Source organism: Miniopterus natalensis, chromosome 2, assembly GCF_054644295.1.
Source record: "Miniopterus natalensis isolate mMinNat1 chromosome 2, mMinNat1.hap1, whole genome shotgun sequence".
Classification (NCBI taxonomy): Eukaryota; Metazoa; Chordata; class Mammalia; order Chiroptera; family Miniopteridae; genus Miniopterus; species Miniopterus natalensis.
This window is the reverse complement of record NC_142082.1, coordinates 176,352,834-176,368,423: the sequence shown is the minus strand read 5'-3', so window position 1 is coordinate 176,368,423 and position 15,590 is coordinate 176,352,834. Positions and strand designations below refer to the sequence as shown.

The 15,590-nt window shown below is 36.7% G+C and overlaps 1 protein-coding gene across 5 annotated transcripts in view; it reads right to left on the bottom strand.

The window, feature by feature from the left end:
• The window catches only part of RIC8B (RIC8 guanine nucleotide exchange factor B), a 97,368-nt gene that overhangs the window by 27,738 nt on the left and 54,040 nt on the right, over positions 1 to 15,590 (bottom strand). For all 5 annotated transcript variants that reach the window (XR_015714083.1, XR_015714082.1, XM_016223168.2 and 2 more), the window contains exons 5-7: positions 11,430 to 11,658; positions 10,581 to 10,676; positions 5,984 to 6,128 (exon numbers count right to left, since the gene is read on the bottom strand). Coding sequence is in view for 3 of the 5 variants with exons in the window: in XM_016223168.2 (XP_016078654.2) it covers positions 5,984 to 6,128; positions 10,581 to 10,676; positions 11,430 to 11,658 (470 nt within the window). In the remaining 2 variants the exon portion in view is untranslated. The remainder of the gene's footprint in view (positions 1 to 5,983; positions 6,129 to 10,580; positions 10,677 to 11,429; positions 11,659 to 15,590) is intronic.

Genomic DNA, 15,590 nt, shown 5'->3' with positions numbered 1-15,590 from the left:
CAAACAAAAAAGAGTTAAAACATTAGCAAATGCAGAAAGTATTAAAAACAGAGATAAGTGAAAATGATACAAGGCACAGAATGATTAACGCTGCCTTGGATGATCAGAGATGTCTTCACAGAGATGATGCTTAACCTGATCTTCAGGGATAAATAAAGCTCACCATGCTAACAAAGATGGGGAAAGGTATTCCATGCAAAAGGAACAGCATCTACTAAGTCATGAGGATATGGCAAGAATTGGTGCAATATAACCAGGCAAGAATAAAGAACTTGGTATGATTAAGAATACTCTATGGAGGTAACATGGGAGGGAAAATTTGGATTTTACCATGCAGGTGACAAGGAGTCATTAAAACTTTTACAAGAGGGAATGAGAAAACTGTATTTGTACTTTTAGAACAATCCCTCTGTTAGCCATGTGAAAGACAAAATGAAGAAAACCTGACTGGACAGAGAGAGAGAGATGACTACTTTAATAGTTTATTAAGTGATACTTAGATTTGGAAATGCCCAGCAAATAGGTTGAAGCAGAAGTCAAGGGAGAGGATGCGATCACTCAGGGAGCAATGTAAAGTGAGACCAGGGGCCAGAAGAGAACTCTAAAGAACAGTGGCAATTAAATGTGGACAAAGATAGGAGTTAGCAAACGAGACTGAAAAGGAGACAGAGAGGTAGGTGAAGGAAATCCAGGTGTGTGGTAGCATGGAAACAGAGTGGTCAAATGTTAACTGTTATGAGAGATACAGTAAGACAAGGGCTGAATAATACCTACCATATAATTTGTTAGTCAACTTGTGACCTGATCGAGAGCGTTTTCAATGGACTCGGGAGCTAGGGAATGGTAGTGCAAAGCCTGGCTGGCAGCAAGTTGAAGCCCGAGTGGGTAGTACGGTACTGATAAGAAAAGCAAGTTAATTTTTCAAGATGCTGAGATGTGAAGGACAGTGACATGAAGACACATATAGGTTGAGGAAAACATAGGCAGAGTTAAAAAACAAAATAGAGGGTAACAACTGATGGAGCAAGCCTTCTGAGAAGACAGGAAGAAAAAAGATCATAGGGAAGGAGGACTGCTTGGCTCTGAGATAGACACCTATTCTTCTGAGAAAGGAGGCAAAAGTAAGTTTATAAAGGTGTGGGGTATGGGCTGAGGGATTTCAAGCTTTATTTATCTCTGCAATTCAGCCCCTACCACAATGCACATATTAGGAAGTAATGAATGTGTTAAAAGGGGGGAATACCCCACAAAGGCAGGAAGTTTTAAAAATTATTTTCTTTTATTAAACCATATTAAGGCCTAACTTGAGGCCCCCCCTTAGAAAGTACACAATTTGCAGAGCAGGTAATAAAAGTTTAGTTTTGTCAGGGCTCCACAAAACAAGTTTGTAGCATGAGCATAAGCTAACTTGTGGGCCACTATCAGTTGGAGATACAGTTTAGCCTGGCACAGATGGGTGTTGAAGACACTTGGATAGTTCTTTCTGTGCCAAGTCTTCCATAAAATTTGCCCTTTGTATCTCACCCCATTTCAATTCTCTTTCTTAATCTAGTCTGTGTTCCTAACCCAATTTGACAGCTGCCTGTTGTCTCTACTTAGTTGTCTGACTTTTGAGCCTTGATCATGGTACCCTCACTTTCAAACAGCTTTGAATATCCTTAAAAGGGAAGTTCAGTCACTTATATAAGTTATTTGAAATTTATTTCATTTTGATACAGTCTGCCTCCAAACCCAACCCCAATTCCAAAATCTGATAACTTTTTTAAGTTGAATGTGGAATACAAACTCTGTGCACCACCCCTCGAAGATTTTAAAATTAGAATTAGTTGACAGAATTTAAAAACTGGCAGATTTTATGTAAAAATCCAGATCCTAGCATCTCTTGGAAAATCTGTAAGATTTGGTAACACTGGCTACAAGTTTCTTCATGGTAATAATAAGTTGGAGCCCAACACAGCAGCAATGTCCTCTTTCCAGCCCCCCCAGTCCCCTTGCTCCCCAGTCCCAATCCACTATCTCCCCAACAGTGAGCTAAGTGTCAGTTTTCATTTGTCATCTTACATCCAGTCCATTTGACTTACTTTATTACCAGCCTGGTACTTGCAGACATTTGTGTTATAACCCTTGATAAGAAAGTAAATAATATGAAGGATGGCAGAGACCTTATTTTTCTTGCATACATACCTCTGTATTCCCAAGGTCTAGCTCAAAAAATATTTGTTAAATGAGTAAATTTTTATTTCAGAAGAATAAATCTACTTAACTTAAAATCAAATTGGAAGGAAAAGCAGATGAGTATATATGAGTTGTTAAAGGTCAAATGAAAAAGATAAAATTTTGCTAATATGGGTTGGCTTTGGGCTCAAAGTCAGGACCATATAGAAACACAAATGTTGGGTCCAAGGGGGAAAAAAGCAAATCATTTCAAATGAAAAACAATTAACAAACTCCTTTATAAATACATATACTATATTTGCTAAGACATAATTCACTAAGTCATTAGTAAGGTGACTGTAATTAGATATATAATGATAGAGGAAATAAACTTTATTTTCCCTCATTTAATAACTTTTTTAAAAGTAAAACAAAAAATGCATACTCATTGTAGGAAAAAATTTAGAGAACAGAAAATTAAAAAAAATGTTAATAGTCATCCTACTACTTAGAGGTAACAATGGATAATATTTTGGTGTATATTTTGATAAAGCTTTTTTAATGAATAGATACATATGTATGTGGTTTAGATTTATGCATGTTTCTATATATATAATTATACTTAAAAAAACCCGTTTCTTTCTTGTTTCAGAAAAATCATTTTAATTCAGCCAGTATTTGCAGAATATATGCAAGACACTATACCTGTCACCTAATTCCAACATGCGATTATCAATTTTTTTCAAAGTCATGAAAAAATTGAGCTGTTGAGAAGAGCAGATGTTAAATAGCTAGTCTATAACAGTTGAAGATAATTCTCGTGAGAGGAAATATGGCAGAACTGAGTGAGAGGACTCAAATGGGGGCTTCAGCCCTAAGCAACTACGTAACCTTGGACAAGTTACTGAAAGGCTTTCAAATGCCAGGGTGCCTCCTTTATGACACTGAAAAAATAATATTTATATTAGGGTGTCCTTATGAAAATTAAATGGGATTATGGCATAGGACATTCGGGACATGATACCTCTACACAGCTATGGTCATTGTTATGATACTGATCACATTATGTTGCTAATATACCATCTTAATCAGAACTGAAATGGTTGGGTCAATGGATACAACTCAATAGCAAAACACTGAATACAGTTGGCCCTTGAACAACATAGGTTTGAACTGTGGGTGTGTATGGGTCCATTTATATGCAGATATTTTTCAATACATACAGTACTATAAATATATTTTCTCTTCCTCATGATTTTCTTAATATTTTCTTTTCTTTAGTTTACTTTACTGTAGGAATATAGTACATATATGTACCACAAGATCTCACTTATATGTGGGATGTAATAAACAAAATAAACTGATAAACAAAATGGATCCAGAGACATAGAAGCATGGAACAGACTGAGGGATCTCAGAGGGAAGGTGGTGATGGGGGAGTGGGTAGGGAGAGATTAATCAAAGAACTTATATGTTTATAAGCATAACCCTGGACACAGAAATTGGTTTGGGGAAGGCCTGGGGGTGAGGTAGATGCGGGGTGGAGGGGATCAATGGGGGTAAAAAGGTGACATCTATAATATTTTCAACAATAAAAATAAAGAAACTTTAAAATAAATAAGTGCAAAAAAAGAGAATATAGTATATAATACATATACAAAATATATAAATATATGCTAATTGACTGCTTATGTTCCTGTCAACAGTAAGGTATTAGTAGTTAGGTTTTTGGGGAGTCAAGAGTTATATGTGGGTTTTCAATTGTGTGGAGGGTCGGAACCCCTAAACCCCCATGTTGTTCAGGGGGCAAAGGACCTGAATAGGCATTTTCCCACGGAAGACATAGAAATGGCCAATAGCACATGAAAAGGTGCTCAACATCTCTATCAGGGAAATGCGTATCAAAGCCACAACGAGAGATCACCTCACATCTGTTAGGATGGCTTTTATCAAAAAGACAAGAGTGTTGGCAAGGATGTGGTGAAAAGGGATGTGGTAGGAAAGTAAGTTGGTGCAGCCACTATGGAAGACAGCATGGAGGTTTCTCAAAAAAATAAAAATAGAATTATCATATGATCTAGCAATCTAATTACTGGGGATATTCCCAAAGGAAATGAAATCAGTATCCCCAAGAGATATCTGCATTCCCATGTTATTGCAGCATTATATGCAATAGCCAAGATATGGAATGAGCTAAGTGTCCATTGATAGATGAATGGATAAAGGAGATGTGGTAACCATATATATGTATAAAATGTAACATTATTCAGCTTTGAAAAAGAAGGAAATCCTGCTATTTGTGACAAAATGGATAAACCTAGAGAACATTATGTGAAGTGAATAAGCCAGATACCGTATGATCTCACTTATACGTGGAATCTTAAAAACCAAACAAACAAAAAACTCATAGAACCAGAGTACAATGGTGGTTACCAGGGGGTTGGTAGTGGGTATGGGAAATGGGGAGATGCTGGGTCAAAGAGTACAAGCCTACAGTTATAACATGAGTAAGTTCTGGGAATTAATATACAGCATGGTGACTATAATTAAGACTGTAATGTACACTTGAAATGTACTCAGAGAGTAAACCTTAACTGTTCTTACCACACACACAGACAGACACACACACAAACGCTAACTATGTGAGGTAGTGGATATATTAACCTGGCTGTGGTAGTAAATTCACAATGTATTTATGTATCAAGTCATCATGTTGTATACTTCAAATATATACAATTTTATTTTTAATTATACCTTGATAAAGCTGGGGTAAAAAAAAAAAAATTTCCACTGACTTAAGATTTTGAGAGAAGTAAGTGAAGTTTTCTACCTCCAAATTCTCTATCTCACAAAACTGAGGTACTATACAGGAGTGGAATATAAAATCTGCTTAGATGTGACTTTTATACTAGTATATTTATGAACCAGGAGATGAAGAAACAGGTAAGGATATCAGAATAACAGTCAAAGTGCCCTGTTTGGAGAACTGCCTTCTGTGGAGGAAATACCCCATACAATTTTAGGAAACATAAAATTGTCAGATATATCTCAGAAGACAATCACTTTATATATACTTATAAAATAGTATTTATTACATTGTAGTATAGTTATTTTATGTAGTTGAGATTTTCAATCTTTTCATCTCATGGCACATATAAACTAATTACTAAAATTCTATGGCACACCAAAAACTACACTTCTTGCTGATCTGATTCATTCATACCAGATAGCCATTGCTGTGTTGGCTGTTGTAATTTTTTTATTTGACAATCTAAGGGAAAAGAAGTCAGTGCCCTGACTAGTCAGGTCAGGTATTGTATGTTTTAAAAATTCTTGTGTGCCGCGGCACACCAGTTGAAAATTGCTGATCTAGTATATTATATAGCTTACATTCTATAACAATTTATTGACTAATAACAGTGAAGAAGCCAAAGCTCCTATAGCTTTAATTCCAAAAGGAGTTAAAAAGGGGAACTAACTCAGGCCTTTGTCCGGTTATCAAAATTGCAGCACCTGAATTAGTTAAGCAGATTTTTCATAATGGATCTGGGCCCTGACTCATCAAGATTAAGAAGTCTGGTTTAAGGATATAGAAGGCAGAGTGTAAATGTGAGTGTGTTTGGTAGTGTATCTGCATTTCTCAATGAATTCAGAAGTATACAGAAAATGTTTTTAAATTATTACTTTTAATATCTCCTTAGGCCTCTAACAGAGCTGATGGAGAGTAACCTCTGCGAAGAGTAGAATTATATGGCTACTATTATCAGAAAGATTTCTCAAACTCCCTCAGAAAAATTAAAAGGTAGAGGGCAAGTAGAGTTTAACATACCTCTCTCCTTGCAAAGGACAAAAAGGAATTCAGCAGCAATTTGTTTGACTCCAAGGTCAACATGTGTCATGAGGCGCACCAGCTTATTTCTCACAGTTGAGCCAACTTCAGGTCGATTTGTCACATCCCTCAATGGTGGTAAAACCTAATGGTACAAATGCAAAAACCATCATCAATCATGGGTGCCAGAGCAAGTGAGGATGACACCATGAAACTGGTCAGTCTTGTAATGTCTACTGAGCTCAGTTTTGTAAGCATAGAAAAAACATTTTAAAAATAAATAGGCTTGTTTCCAAATAAAATAAAACTAAACAATAACAACAACAAAAACAAACTTCAAGTTCATGCCTGTAATGAAATTTTGTTTGAAGAGAAACATCTCTTCACTGTACCAGCACGACGTATTCAAATCCATTTCTGAGTTTTACTCATCACAGCACCTGAAATGCCTCTGCTTGCCTGTATCAAAATTCATTTTAAAGTCTGGGTCAAGTTTCTCTTTCTTCCATGGAAGCTTCATTATTGCCCTAACTCATATTGATTTTTCCCTTCTTTTAATTCCTGCAGCATTTTCTATTTATAAAAAAAATTTGTACTCAATGTTTTCTAGTTGTTTAAATTTATAATAAAAATGGTTCATAATTATAACTTCCTATGTGCTAGTTGCTATAATAGAGTCCTCCAGACTTTTATAGGCCTCTCAAATTTTGCAAGTCCTAAACATCTCTTTATGCTACCGGCAAAGCTGTTCCTTCTATAGTTTTCTATCTCACTAGCAAGTCCGTTCTTCCAACTGTTTAGTACAAAAACCTTGGGAATATCCTTGACTCCTCTCTTTCACACCCACATCAAATCCATCAGCAAATTATTTCAGCCCTACCTTCAAATATATCCACAATCCAACCACTTCTCACTCCCTTGTCTAGTATTATCAAATCTGAGCTATCAATACTTCTTGCCTGGACTATTGCCACAGCCTCCTAAGTGTCCCTGCTTCTATCCTGGTCCTTCTATGATTTATTCTCTACATAGCAACCAGGATTCTTTGAAAGTCAGAATATGTCACTCTTCTTCTCAAAGTCCTCCAGTTCCCATGGCTTGTCGCCTCACTCCTAGTAAAAGACAAGGTCCTTACAACTCCTTTAGGTTTCACGTAATCCAGCTTCCCGTTCCTTTCCTGATTTTTTTTCTACTACTTGCTTACACTGCTACAGCCACACAAACCTCCACGGAAGTCCTTAAACACACCAAGCACTTTCCTGCTCGTGGTCTTTGTATTGGCTCCTCCCTCTGTCCAGAAACTTTTTCTAGAAATCTGCATCATGGTTTATTCCCCCACTTCCTCAGATCTCTGTTCAAATGTCACTTATAGGAAGATGTTTCTTGACCACCTACCTAACTAACCTTTAGCAATCTTTTTAACCCCTCCCTTTAATTTTCCTCATAGCATTTATCACCACCTGACACCGTATATATTTCTTTACTGCCTGTCTTTTCCCACAAGAGTAAGTGGGCATGAGAGCAGAAATTTCTTCCTGTTTTGCTTACTGTTCTCAGTGCCTGGCATATTTTATGCAATATTTCCTGATTGAAGAAAAAATAAATTAATTCAAATAACTTTAGGCACTATGTTAACAAATGAGGACAGACACAAAGTCAAGTAATAATTTACTGTGCAGGACCCTTCATGTGTATATTATTTTATTCAATCCATTCAACTTATTTTCTTCCTTCCCTCACTTTCTGTATTAAGTGCCTACCATGTATCAGGAGGTACATGAGGCAATGGAAATATAACTGTGAAGAAAAATGGAAACTAAGTCTCAGAAAATGGAGTAATTACTTAAAGGGCTTCCAGAATCCTTATTTTAACATCTCTGGAAGGGTACAACACAGTACTCTTTGTGCTCTATAGCCACAAAGTAATTGCACAATAAATTCTTACTATTTGATTCAGCCAACCATACTGAGTTTACCTCCTATTAGGAGAAGAATGAGATATGTAACCAGTGACTTCACATAGTGTGTGCCTATAGTTCCAGGGTACAGAATCTATTAACCAAGGTTATCATACAAAAATTGTGTTAGCTATATTTTGGGCTCCTTAAAGCAAGTTTTTTAAGTGAAATTTTGTTGTTTTTATCACTCCCAGACACACTGCATAGGTATATGGACCCTTTCTATTAGCTTCCAAATACTACCCTCCAACAATTTTTCTTTTTTTGGACAAATCTTGCGCAGCCTTTCTGTCAAACCCACAGCATTCTCATCATTTCTATAAGCGTCTCCCGACTAACCCAGCCTGGGTCAGTGATTTCTACCATCTGCTGCGGTCTTTCTACCTGCCCAAACACAGAATGCTTGAGACCAATTTCCTTTGGGTGTGCATGAGTAGGATTTAATCAGGTATTAACTATAGGGCATAACAATTAATTAGGCATGGCTCCATTTACACTATTATCAAAGCTAATCATCTGTTACTTTAAGTTCTGCCTTTCTTGACTACCACCCTTCTCAGAATGAAAGTGGATTTTTGTATTGTGCCTTGTATCTTTAGTTATCTTTAACTTGTCATGGTTCATCTTTTTACGTAAACTGTAGTGTTTCTTTGAGAACAAGGAGTGGGTCTCATAATCTTTTGTATCTACATGTGTGACCCAAGGCCTTCATATAAAGAAGCTGTTTAACAAATAGATTTTTTTGGCTGTCTTGGTTAGAGATAGCAAAATCTAAAGTTTAGTTGTACCTGGATCTCCTATGTGAAAAAGCTAAAATGTACGAAACTTAAAGCATTTTCATTTATTCTTCTTCAAGTCCTCCCTGTCATGGTAGAATGTCTTAACATAGACATGGTAGAACGTCTCAACTTGGAAATGACCTTACTTCATTAAGTAACTAGTTTATTTTGCTTAAATGATTATTTATGCTTTCATGATACCCCTCTCTTCCTCCAATAGACTGTAAATTCCTCAAAGACAGACTCCCTACTTTCTAATCTCTCCTCATCAGCAATATCTATTAATGTGCTCTACACAAAGTACAGTGCTTACTAAGTCTTGACTATAAACAGAGGGGGAAAATTAACCTGGTTCATTTATTAGGAGAAAGTCTATATGGCAATAAATGAACCAGGAAGTTAAGAGTGGTACCATGTACTGGAATGTGTAAAGAAAAAGAAGAAACATGGTGGAGGGGAAAGGAAATCAAGACATTAGTTTGGGATATGTTAAACTTAAGGTACTAACTACCCATCCTATGAGAGGAGATGAGTAGGCAGTCCGGTATTTAAGTCTGGAGCTTAGGGGATAGGTTAGGGTTGGAGACAGAAATCTGAGAGTCATCAGTATTTAGAGGGTTTTTAAAACCATGACTGCTGAACGAGATCAAGGTGAGTAAAAAGACGACAGGGTGAGTATAGAAAACTCTGAGGAACGCTGCGTAAAGAAGAGCAGAGAAATGGGGAGGCAGCCTGAGAAGTGGGGTTAAGAGGGGTTTTTTTCTTTTTCTTGTATAATGGAAGATGTGTTTAGGTGCAGACAGAAATGATTGAGTACATTAAAAAATATTAATGTAAGAAGAAAGAGAAGGAGCGAATGCAGGAGCAGTTCTTGGGAAGGTGAGAGGGAGAGGGACCCGGGATGAAAGCACAGAGGCTGGCCACAGGAGGAAGCAGGGTCAATCCAACCACTGTGATGGACGGACAGACAAAGATGTACAAACGCGGTGATGGCATGATGACTTCTTACCATGACCTCCCACTCCACCAGCCTACTTCAAACATTCATCAGTTCCCTCTGAGCTGGTCTCCTCACGTCTACCTACTTCTCTAGTCTATCCCACATACAGCAGTCAGTTATCTGTAAATATAATGAAGTCACCTTACTCCCTTACTCCAAATGGTCCAATGCTTTCCCATTTCACTTAAAAAGAACTAAAAGTCCTTTTAGGGGAAAAAAACCCGGGGGGAAAAAGAAAAGTCCTATACAATCTTGTGTTATTTAGTTCCTGCTTGCCTCTCTCACTTCGTGCACCACTCTCCCTTTGCACACTGTTATCTAGCCTCTTGCTTTTTCTTAAGCATCCCAAAGCATCCTCTCCTCTCAGGGGCTTTGAACTTCTTCTCTCTGGCACATTCCTCTTCCAGAATATTCTCAGGGATCCTTTTCTTACCCAGATGTCCTTTCCTCAGGGAGGCCCTCCCTTATTCCTCCCCTAAGTTTCCCCTTCCCTGCTGTACACATCCTATCTTCAGAACACTTACCACTACTTGCCATTATATATTTGTTTACTTTTTGTCCCCCCACTAGAAGGTAAACTCTATAAGGCCAATACTTCACCTGTATTTCAATGCTTAGAACAATGCTTAGAGCACAGCATATAGATTTCAATAAATATTTGTTGAATAAATGACAAAAAATACACAGGATCACTTATTTCTGGATGAGGAAGATTTCAAAGATTAAAACAAAACAAACTTTTCTGAGTTTCTGACTTTCTGGGAAAAAAACATTATGAAAGAATTTGACTCATTAATTCTATGCTTTAAAAAAAACATGGAAGATTAACTTTTAAGGTGTAATATGCATTAAACGGTTACCTGATCTTTGAGATATTTTCTGATGTTTCGATGGGCCCGGGAACATTCTGTTAATAAGCTGAGAACTGGAGTTAGGCCCTCTCTATAGCTGCTTCCCTATAAAGAAAACCATACATGCTATATTAGTTTAGTTTCTAACAGTATTACTTTCCTTCATATAACTGAGTACGTTAATACTCCTTTTTCAGGGGGGAACATTTTATGTTACCCAAGCATTAAAAGCTCTTTAAAAGAGTTATTTTCCTAAAACTATTTTCATTTCATCAGTTATCTTCATGTTTACTAGGCTTACTTTTATCCTTCCTGAATTTTGCTACTTTTTGTAAGGTCCTCACTGGCTTAACCAATGGGCTTAAAAATAGGCAAAGGTTTTGATGACCCACCCAAATGTTGCCTTTCAGTATAGCTACCTGACAAAGCAAGTGACAGATGAGAGAAAATAAACAACTCACAACTAATGGAAAGTTGGTGATTTTTCTTTTAAAGATGTCTTTTAGATATTACGGAAAGCATTTATGATTAAATTTTTTGGGAGGGTGTGATTTTTATTTCTAGGATTTACAAAATACATACATAGAAAAGTAATTTTTCCTTTGTTTTCAGGCACTAGTCATAATTTTGGTACAGCAGCAACACAATTTTCAGTTTTAAACAAATAAGTTCACTTGGTTTCAGCAATTTATCATGTATTATAATAAAGTGCTTCCCAGAATACAAATAATTATAATTATACAAGATGTCAACTATTTTAAAAGGCTTAGATTTAAAAATCCTGTTCTGTGATGTATGTATGGCACTTTTACATTCTTTATGAGCATTTTCCCAAGGCCTCAGTTTTATCAGCCTTACCTTGTCTATTCTCTTCTCCATAAAACTGAGTAAAACATGAATGGCCTCCATATTCATACCATTGTATACCATGGTATTGTTTTTCAAAACTGTTTCTTTCTCAGCTGTTTTATCACTGGGCAGTTCATCTAGAGTCGTTGCCTCTTGGGCTGTTTCTTCATGGGTTAATGGACAAATGAGAACATCCAAACAAGAGACTGGAACATTGCTTAAAAGGTTGACTGCATTGCTGAAAAGCAATTTAAAAATACAATATTTTAATTTGGTTGAATAGTCCTTTAAAATGCAAACATAATAAGTTCAGAAGTGACTTTTAGGAGTCAATTAAAATTTTTCTTTTTCAAAATGAGTCTTTAATATTACTTGGCATTTACTGACTAAGAGATGGAAAATAAAGAGAACTATTTCAAAAACACATAAGACAAATTAGAAAGAACAGATGTTAAATGGACACACACAATCACATGATGTCATGTCACTTTCTGAAATGCTAAAATAGGAATTAGTAAGCTTTAATGCAAGCTCTTTTAATTTTATTACAACACAGTGCTAGCTTTGCATTTTTTCCTTGGGGTTTTAAATCCTTTTGTGGATCCACTGGTGTTTTATTATTTCTTAGAGTACAACATAAAGCATTTGAAAAGCACTGTATATAAGCAGCTTATCACAAAGGCAACAACATTAAAAGCCAAATACTGTAAGATTAGGTTTTGTTCTTTCTAGATGTAAAAAATACAATTTTTAGATCATCCTGTTTTTTGTAAGACATTTGCAGAAAATGGGTAATGGTGCTTTTTCTTGCTCTGTCATCACCAGGTCTCTTTAAAAAAGGCCAATGCAGCAATTTTTGATCTCTATCCCACAGCCCTTTCTGCTGCATGTTAACGAATACGCAGCCTGGAATGCACACCAGCAGGGGGAACTCGAGCCTTATAGTTTTGGTATTCCCTAAAAATCCTGCACTGTAGCTCAGTGTATGAGATTCAAATGACACTAATGATTTAAAAAATTAGACATGTCCTCAATGAACATATTTTCCTTCATGCATGATTTCATGTTCTTTCATCTAAAAGGAGAATTGGTGTTCTGTCCTAACTGGATCTTACAAGCCTGTGCTTGAGCACTTCCTGATGAACAATGGAAAGACAGGCATTACATTTCCTAGTGACAGAAGCAGATCTAAAAATAACCACATCCTGACTAAAAATAAACTGTTGCAAATGCAATTTAAAAGTCTAACCACTTAGAAACCAAATTCAGAGCTGAATCTACCTGATGCTGTCTTAATTTAGACCACAGTAGTTCCTTTTAATTTAGACTATAGTGACACTCTCAAGAATAAAACAAAATAAACAACAAAATGGAAATAAAATATAAGTTCAGTCCTTTTTTTCTCTCCTTGACCCTGAAGTGTGGCTCCATTTCCCCCAAAATGAGTATTTTTCTTTCTTTTTATATACGGAAAAATTCATAAAAAATCAAACTTTAAAAACTAGACAATACAGAGCAATGAGTGGTAATGTAAAGGTGTCAAAGAAATCTGAACCAAGAACAAAAATCATTTAACAAGTCCTATGAATGAGTGGTTCCCAGTAAAATACAAGTTATTTGGTGTCCCCACTAAAAATCTACAACTGCTGCTGCTATTACTACTGTTAAACATAAGTCTCTAATTTTGGTTATTTGTAAATAATCACAAGTGGTTGAAATAAAATGCTTTTCCCAAAAACTTTAAAAAAAATTTTTTTTGCAAACATCTGGAGTTCCTTAACTATAGTTAAAAATGTTTCGCTTCTGACTTAAACATTTGGAAACTGTTATTAAATATCATACATTCTCTATAATTAAAATAAACAAAAGAACTATACTTTAGAATTACTTTCTAAAACTGTACAAGCCATTCTGAAATGTTAAGATTTTTTTTTGACACATAAGGCAATAGGCTCCAGAGTCCATCAACAGTATAATTCGCTCAATCTACTGTAGAGACCACACTGAAAAGTTTAAGGTGATGCATTTCATTACAAAGGAACGTTTCCCTTTAAACTCATTTAAAATAAGCAGGTTCCAGGAATTCGGTAAATTTAAGAAACCAAATGTAGAGTCTGATTCAACAAATATTTGGAGGTTTTAGGCTTTTCAAGAAAAGTTCCCATTTTCTCATTTCTTATTAAACAACTGGGTTCCCAAACAACTACAAAATTAATTTTCTGGCTCACTGTGTTTGAGCTATTCTTTTTAAGTAAGGAAGGCCAGCTTTTTGAGCTCTGTCACTTCTCTGACAGTTTTATTTGTGGTGGAAGAGTGTATGAAATTCTCCAGCTACCAGGAAGTCAGTGACTATGCACAGATCCACACAATAGTGTTTGCATTCCTACTCCAGGGGGTAGAAATACTGTGTATATTACTCTCCCCTTTTCAGCTTCCTCGAGATCATTAATCACTGGGACATGACATCCTCCCCCTCGTGCTCCCAGCCCCCTCCTGATATGCAGATTTAAAAGCAAGGACTATTTAGAGCTCCTTAATGTCCTGATTAAAGCCTTGTTAGCTGTATGAGAGGGAAGGCAATCTAAAATCCAGACCTGTATCAATTGCTGGAACCAAACATAATTTAATACTAAGTGACATTAAGGAGCATGCTAACAGTACGTGTAGACTTACAGCTGTTTCATCTTCCTGGTCAATTGTATCTTCTTTATGTTTGGGGCTCACATCTTTTTTCATGGCTGGAAAATCTACTTAAATGAACCTTAAGATTTCCCAAAGATTTTCAGGTGTAAATACCTAAGATTACTTTCATCTCACTCAGTTCAGTAATTATTTACTAATTACTTATGCTAGGCATTGCTTCAGGCAGGTATTATGAAGAAAACAGACACAAATCCCTGCTCTTATGGAACTCATTTTTCAGCATGGAGAGAACAGTTTATGAAAAGTAAACAAAATAGATATGTTAACTGAATAAAAGGTGATTAAGTGGTCTGGGAGGAAAATCCAGGAGGGTAAGACAGCCAAGACATATGGGTTATAATTTTGAGTAGGGTGGTTAGGGCAGACTTCACTGAGATGGTGTCATTTAAGCAAAGATTTAAAGGAAGTTAGGAAATCAGCCATGTGCCCTCTGGGAAAAGAGCTTTCCAGGAAGAAGAGCAAGAGCAGTGCATATCTCAATTGCAAAAAAGTTGGTGTGGTCAAACCACCATGCACAGGAAGAGGAGTAGTAGGGCAGAAGATCATACAGATAACAGAGGGGCCAGATTGGTCTTGCAGGCTTTTACAACTTTAGTTTTTATTCTGAGTGAAGTGGGGAACCACTACAGGGGTTTGCACAGTATTATAACATGTTAAAAGGGCCACTCTGGCTCCTGTGTTGAGAACAGGTGGAAGGACATCACAGCTGAGGAGTGTTACACAGTTAGGGTGTTACTGTAGTAATTCAGGTGAGTGAGCAGGGGAGTAACAGTGAAGTGGATAGATCTGGATGCGTTCTGAAGGACTTCCTGACAGGCTAATGCAGAGTAAGAATCTGAGGTTCTAGCTTTAGGAAACAGAAAGCTGGAGTTACCATAAACTGAAACGGGAAACAGCATAGGAGAAGCAGCTTTTTAGGGGAGGGTTAAGAGTTTAAGTTCGAATATATTAAATTTGGGAGGTCTACTAGACTTCCTAGTGGAGATGTTGGTAGGAAGCTAGCTGTAAGAGCCTGGAGTTCAGGGAGAGAGATCTGGATTAGAGATATAGACTGAGGAATCATCAGCATGTAGATGGTATTTAAAGACAGAAGGTTGGATTGGATCAGTAAAGGAGTGAGTGTGAACTGAAAAACTATGAGGGCTGAACCTGGGGCACTCTATCATCTGAGGTAGGAGGAAAACCAAGATAGTAAGGCATCCTGAAAAGAAGTAAGACTGGAGTCACATGTGACAAATAATGTAGACAGATTAAGATGACAACTGAGAAATGTCCACTGGATTTAGCAACAGAGAAGTCACTAGTGACCTCAGTAATAGCCATTCTCGTGCAATAGTGGAACTAAAGCCTGAGTAGACTGGATTCAAGAGAGGATAACAGAAGAATGAGCTGACACCTAGAGGAGTTTTATGCAAACGGCAAGAGAAGACTGGAGCAGCGGCAGACAGAGAAGTGTCAAGAAAACTT